The sequence below is a fragment of the Dreissena polymorpha genome, chromosome 7 (genome assembly GCF_020536995.1).
Source record: "Dreissena polymorpha isolate Duluth1 chromosome 7, UMN_Dpol_1.0, whole genome shotgun sequence".
NCBI classification, from domain to species: Eukaryota; Metazoa; Mollusca; class Bivalvia; order Myida; family Dreissenidae; genus Dreissena; species Dreissena polymorpha.
This window is the reverse complement of record NC_068361.1, coordinates 101,360,010-101,367,539: the sequence shown is the minus strand read 5'-3', so window position 1 is coordinate 101,367,539 and position 7,530 is coordinate 101,360,010. Positions and strand designations below refer to the sequence as shown.

The 7,530-nt window shown below is 34.9% G+C and overlaps 1 protein-coding gene and 1 non-coding gene across 2 annotated transcripts in view; both read right to left on the bottom strand.

Moving 5' to 3' along the window:
* Positions 1 to 1,307: 1,307 nt before the first annotated feature.
* LOC127836999 (40S ribosomal protein S8-like) overlaps positions 1,308 to 7,530 on the bottom strand; it is a 34,022-nt gene continuing 27,799 nt past the window's right edge. The window contains exon 6 of the mRNA XM_052363691.1: positions 1,308 to 1,474. Within this exon, the coding sequence (XP_052219651.1) occupies positions 1,365 to 1,474 (110 nt within the window). The 3' untranslated portion in view covers positions 1,308 to 1,364. The remainder of the gene's footprint in view (positions 1,475 to 7,530) is intronic.
* On the bottom strand, positions 4,720 to 4,794 carry LOC127840239 (small nucleolar RNA SNORD58). Its single transcript, XR_008030501.1, has one exon. It is a non-coding gene; the product is annotated as a small nucleolar RNA SNORD58 (small nucleolar RNA).

Sequence of the window (7,530 nt, the reverse complement as noted above, 5' to 3'; positions counted from 1 at the left end):
GGGGCATACATATACTACGGGAGAGCACTTCATATACAAAATGTATGTCCTCATATGCCTTGTACGCAGTTTTCTTTCGACACATTTAAATCACACGTCAATAGCGCCGTCATGCGAAAATGGGTCTTATACGTTTCGGCAAGCGTTTGTTACACCCAACATGTGCTTTTGCGCAGTCAGGCCATAGGCGATGCTGTTTGCTTTAAAATCACTCAATATGTTATGTTTCTCCCTACCAGAAGGAGGGATAGCTGAGTGGGCTATTTATATGATGGGCGCATATGGCATAAGACCCATTTTCGCATGACGAGGGTCATTACAAATCTCATTGCGAATTGAAAATGCCACATTTAAGAACAATGCTTTTTGATACAAAATTGAATTGAAAATAGCAAACTTGTTAATAATGGCAGCCTATCCACACATTAAGGAATGATTTCCAGACGTGCTGACCAAGTAAGGCAAACATTGTGGTATGATAATTAAACGATTTTCTCTTTTCGTGACACTATACTACTTCGCTAATTATTGTTTTCTCATCTTGGAGGCGAAAGTGAAATTCTGCGAGATGGATTGTAACCCGTAATTGTAACAGGGCCACACTTTGTGTCGTTTGAGCATACAGAGAGTAGTCCGGAATTCCTTACACTGAACAGTGCTACATCCTTTGAATTGAGCACATACGCAGTGATGTAGCAAAAATTCAGAGGTTGTATCTCGAATCAGCTTATTAAATATTCGAAAATATTCATGCATGTCTGTTGGCGTTATGTAAAAGTCACTAAGATGAAAACTGAAACAGCTACGCCTAAAAGCGCATTAGTGCTCTATACCTATGTTTATGTTAGCGTTGTTGACACCGTGTGAACTGCTCGGGTAATAAGTAAAGCATAAACAGCAATGTTTATATACTTTTATTCCTCCATATACAAGATACGAAGAATGTTGTATATTTTGAATTTGTATATGGTGTCAAAAATCAAAAGTTTTGTACATGGAACTTTCATTATGAATTTATGTTCTTGGTGAGATAGTCATTTGATATTAGAAAAAAATATTCCTTAAATATGATGGTGACTGCAAATTTTCTTTATATTAAGTTATTATTACCATTTTCATCATACTTTCTATGCTTTCAGAACTTCCAAAAAGCATGTTGTTTTTATTTTGTCTTAGTTATTTCTATGAAATAATAAGGATGATAAAAAGTGCATATGTTGATGCAGACAAATGGCCATCACAAAAGCTACCTATGCGCATAATGCTCAGGTGAGATAAAAACAACACTATCCCAAGACATCAAAGACTTGTTTAAACTTTTTTCTCTTTATTTTTTTTTCTCCCAACGACAGAGTACAGAGCGCCTATTTTCCCTTCTTGGTCTTGAGTTTCCTGGTGTAGAAGTCAAGCTCTTTGCCTTCAAGGATGTAGCCGTCACAACGCCCAGTGCTGCCTGGCCGGGACGAGACCTTCGCTGCAACAAACAACACAGAGAGATCAATAGTAGAAATATAGATAATCACAGAGAATAAACACTACATGACTATTCAACAAGGTTGCCGCCATTTTATGGAACATACATCACATCAAGAAATCAATAGTAGCAATAGAGATACTACTGGAGTAATGACTGTTGAAGTGTTCAGAAATGTGATGCCCTTTTAAAAGCCATTGAATAAGATTTTAGCATCAGCAGTTTATATTATTAATCTTAAACCAATAAGGGAACAATGCATTTGCAGATTTTTCTCTTCCAACACTTGGTAACAAAAGTTTGCCATAACAAATGTGTGTCCAACACTTAAGAAACATCTGCATTTATTTAATAATTCAATATCCATACTTTGAACTATGCAATATAGCTAATTGTCATTTATGCAAGTGTGATATTTTTGTTACTTATTACACGCAACAATCTAATCCGTACGGGCTTCAACTTCAGAAGGTCTTTCAAAAGGTGTCTTGAATTCAGAGTAACTATGACAAGTGACAAATTCTTATGGTAGCTAACAGGCCAATACGACCATCACTACCATCTGAGGTCAAAGTTTACATCATTAAACAAGACAATTTGTGCTTTCTCTATCCTACCAACAAGAGTTGGTGAGAAAACAAAGAAACAATGGAGACAGCATGCTTGCAAAAATTGAAGTGATCCATGCTTAAAAAACTTTTGACTAGAAAATATACTATTTACACACAAAAGAAGTAGTGGGAGAATAGCCCACTTGACTTTCCTTTTGCTCCTCTCAAGTTTCTGGCCTTAATACAAGAAGGCATTTTATTAAATCAATAAAAAAGGGCTAAAACCTTAAAGCACACACCCGATACCAAACAAAAACAACCATAACTATTTTGTTGAGTAGATTGTGTAAACTATGTTTTAAATAAAACTGCCAACACCTGACAGAAATGTGTTAGTTTTTTAAAATAATAGTTCATAACTTAACAAAACAATTTTTCTTCTTTGCAGGTTTCATGATGAATGGGTTACAAATGTGATTTATAGACTGTTAAACTTAATTTAATACTGCCAGATAAAGCAAACTGCTCAAACATAGAAGCCATGTTTTTATTGGACTGGAGGGGGTAATCACGTGATAGTCAATATGGTAACATCCATACCGAGACAGTTATTTTTCGCCGTTTTATACCCTTTATTACTTCCGTTTACTTTTAAAATGACGCTCACTTTCCAGCCATATCAGTAAAAAGGTGATAAGCGTTTATCTCGTATTTAAATTCACTTTATATCTAGACTTTACTCGGTGCAAATTTTTTAGTGGAGCCCTTATTAGGTCATCCCGCTCAGAAATTTTGCACTGAGTAAAGAAGAGATACATACCGAATATTACTTAGAAATAAAAGTCAGTAACTTTCTTTCTAATATGTATTTCTAAAGTATACTTTTCAGGTGGGGGACTGCCGCCGAAATTCGGCGGCAGATTTGATAGATTGAGGGCCCTGATCTAAGTCTCATGAACATTGGGCATTAAATGTGGCTTCAATAGTAATTATTTCATAAGACCGAGTAACCTAGTTTTTGAAACAACAGGACCTAGTTGCAAACTACTTCAAGATATAATATGGACAAATTCTCTGACCAAGTTTAATAAGATTGACAATAAATACAGCCTCTGCAGTGTTCACTATCTTTTCATAGTTTAATAACCCACATGACCCATTTGAATTGGTGGGAAACGTGTACATTGCTGCACCAACAGGGGTTAACATAAGAAATTGACACTCACTTGCCCGGGGGGCAAGTTATTTTGAACATCTACTTGACTCATTAAAGGGATCTTTTCACGCTTTGGTAAATTGACAAAATTGAAAAAAGTTGTTTCAGATTCGCAAATTTTCGTTTTAGTTATGATATTTGTGAGGAAACAGTAACACTGAACATTTACCATGGTCTAATAAAGCCATTATATGCATCTTTTGACGATTTTAAAACCTAAAAATTATAAAGCGTTGAAACGCGAAACGATTGAATAATTTGGAGAGTTCTGTTTTTGTCTTTAAATTTTGTGAAACTACGAAGATTGCTTATATAAGGTATAAAATATGTCAAGTATGTGTAATTGGCGGAATAGCTCAGTAGGCTAAAGCGTTTTTACTTCAGGACTCTGGCAGGACTCCAGGGGTCACTGGTTCGAAACCTGGTCCGGGCAATGTTCTTTTCCTTTTTTAAATTTTATTCTTGATTTTTTACTGGAGCTTTTACGATCCAATGTTTACATTTATCGATATAAAACATTTAATGAATAAGTTAAAAAAATGCCAAAATCTGTGAAAAGGCCCCTTTAAAAACTGGTTTCCCTATTTTGAAGTCAATTTTTTATTGTCATTTGATCTTTAAAGCATTGATTCACATGCATTATTATGCTAGATTTAATTTCAGCTATATTCAATGTATCAAAAATAAAATAATAATCGTTTTTATAATATAAAGTTGTCAACAAAACAAAATCTGGACAGTTTTATTTAATCGAGACAAATCTTGCATTTCATCAATCGCGACTCTTTATCAAATTCAAGCCATGGAAATTCATCAAGCCACGATGTTTGAAAGTTACGCTTTCGTGATTCATTTTCATATTTTTTCTTCCTTTCTTTTTCGGTTGTTTTGGTTTGTTCATTTGAGTGTTTCGAGTCTCTTTTATTAAAAATAGAAAAGATCGGCTGGACGCTACCATCCGCCATGTTGAAACGTCTGCCGAGTAGAACTTGTTTTGAGCATTTAGATTGGCTTATACAACGCAAGCAACCAATCAAATCTCATTTTACTTGTGCTTGATAAAAAAATATATTGACCCAAAGAAAATAAAAGGATAAAAGGGGAAAAGTCGAAAAAATACCACAATTATGCTAATACGAAACGGACTTGCCCGGCAGACTATCTACTTTGGAAAATCACTTGCCCCAACAATTTTAACCCAGCACGGGCAAGCGGGCGTCCGCTAAAATAAAGCCCTGACCAAGTGCATAGAATTTTCCAAAATGGCAAGAATTCACAACAGCATGTAAGAAAAGAGTCAAAACAACCCATCAAAAATATGCTCTTAATGATCAAGAGGTTCACTTTTGGTAAAATAAAGCCATGTTATTGTATAAATATCCAGATTAAGTATAGCATAATGCAGTTTGCATTTTATGTAAACATGGTTCACAAGTATCAGGTAAAAACGACACGACAAAACCTTAAGATTTTGGTTGTTTGCTCAGGATTGGTAACGCTTTGGTTTTTCTCATGGAACATTAAAAGGTGTCCTAAGATTTTCATCATTGCAAACAAACTAAATCTTTGGTAAATCTCAACCTACAGATACTGATAACTTCATATTGTTAAGTAGAATTTAAGACTGTGGTTGAATAATGGGTTATTGAAACCAATAGCAGATCAATGCATATATGCAGGTTTACTCTTAACTTAAACACCTGGGTCACAAAAGTTAGAAATTAAAAGTTATGTCCAACATCTGCACTGATTTCAATATTCAATATACAGTCAAACCTGAGAACAGCAGTCAGTCAAGGGAAATGACCAAATAGACCGTTGTCCACAGGTGACCGTTGAAATTGGATCACAAATTTAAGATGGTTTGTCAGTTGGTAGTATTGCTACTTCGTTACCCCACCCAGTCGTTTGCATACAGTGTAAAACAAAGGCTCATTGCCGTTAACTAAGCATAATAACAGAAATAACTTACACGTGTGTACATTGAATATTACAGAATAATATCTTATAGATTTATTTAATTTCATATTATTAAACTTAAGCAATGACTTTATCAACGCTGGTATAATTGTTTACACATGCATCTCATTCATTCAGTAAATAAAGCTTGTCACATGCCGTTGACCTAATGTCCGTACAAGTCTAAAAAGCGGATTCGCTGTCATAAACCGATAGTACTGTGTAATTGTACTGTTCTAATTCAAAGAAAAAGACGCAAAAAGTTTGTTAAAATTTATTCGTACGCAAACATCACACAAAAAGCAGAGCTTACTTGCTATTACATGCAAACTTTTTCCAGATTCAAACTGTTTCAAACACTTGACTCGCTCCTCTAATGTGAGGACCTTACGTTTACCACTCATTGTTATTCCGTGATTTATTATTCTGATTACTTTTAAAAGTGTTGTGTACGCTAGAAAGCTCTTTTAAAGAATGATCCGAAAATAATATTTTTAAATCGATACTCAATATTGTAAGTACAATGTACTAATTAGCGGTCATTTAATTAGCGCTAATTACTTTAAACGTGTCACAAACTCTGACATATTTTCTTTTGAAGATACTCCCACAATTATCCCCGGAAAACAAACCGTCTCAACACCTTATTCTTTGTTTACTCGCAGTGGGCCGCTTTTATAATATCAAAGACAATTACCGCTATCAGACACTTTAACCAAATAGACAGACAAAAGATGTGCTTTGTTTTTAATTTTCGCGGCTGGGACGACTGACGCGTGACCGTTGATTTCAGGTCAAACATGAATTTCGGAGTGGCCGTTATGGACAGGTGGCTGTTAAATTCAAGTGTAATTTTTTATCAAGGGGAGGGGGATTTCAGACTGACCGTTGTCTGCAGGTGACCGATAAATTCAGGTGGCGGTTAGGTCAGTTTCGACTGTACTCAGTTTTACCTAACATAGAAAGCTTTATGTCATTTATGATTTATTTTGTTACTTATTAAAAGAAACAATTTAATCCTTATAGCCTTCAACTTCACAATAAATTTCAAGAAGTCTTGCATTCAGAGTAACTATGACAAGTGACAAATTCCCATGGCAGCTAGCAGGTCAATACGACCATCACTACCATCTGAGGTCAAAGGTTTCATCATTATGCAAGAACATTCATGCCTTTAAATACCTAGCAACAAAAGTTGACAAGAAAGCCATTTCTTATTATAACATTGTAGCAATAACTTGAATAAGCAATGAACAATTGGTAAGAAACATCGAGTCAACACTTATTTTGTCTTCAACATACTTGCAATCAATTATTGAGTGACTGAAATTATTTTGGCAAAAACTTTTGAAAAGTCTAGATAATGTATAAACAGAATAAAGAGTTTTTGGAGGAAAGCACACTTGATTTCCCCTGTGCTTACCAAGCCTACACCGAGACTATAAGGAACAAAACTGTACTGTTCAGAATGGACACGTGATCCGAACAAGTTTCATAGAGTTTAGACACTGAATGTGACCTCTGGAATGTTCTCTAGTGATATGTTGGACCATATGACAAACTATGACAACAGAGAAAAGGTGATTATAATGCTCACTATGAGCACATTGTGCTCAGAAAATGCGCTCAGGTGAGCTAAAAAAACAACAAGACTATTGTCAAGCAATATAAGTCCCCTACCGGCTCCACCATTGTCAAAAATTCCAACATTTTCATATTAAAAAAATATATATTTGTTGCCATAGCAACCAGAAATTTAGACGTAGGAACAAAATGAAATGATGTGCATAATGTCCATATTGCCATCTATCCATGTTCCAAGTTTCATGAAAAAATATTAAGAACTTTTAAAGTTGTCGCAGGATCCAGAAAAGTGTGACAGACTCACAGACTTACAAGGCGAAAATCATAAGTCTCCTCTGGTGAAACCGGTAGGGGACTAAAAAGAAGCTTAGAATGCTTAAAATAACTTTGAGAGCTTTAAATCTAAAAGAGTGACAGTCAGGGTAACTATGACAACAGTGTCATGAAGGTCACTAAAGACCTTTACCTGATAGAAAAGGTCATCATTCTGTCATAGATATAATTACTGCTTTCTAATTTAATTTAGTTTGTTATCCAATGTGTAAAATGCAGCGGCAATTATTGCACTATTACAATGACAAAAGGAATTGTATCAAATTAAAGCAACAATAACAACAACAGAATCATAAACAAATCACAAATACCCAACATGTAAAAGGAACCAGGCTTTGTTCAGATGAAAAAGGCAAATAATTTTTACAATTTGAGTATTATTTAACGTCACACAATCATGTATGAATAGGAAT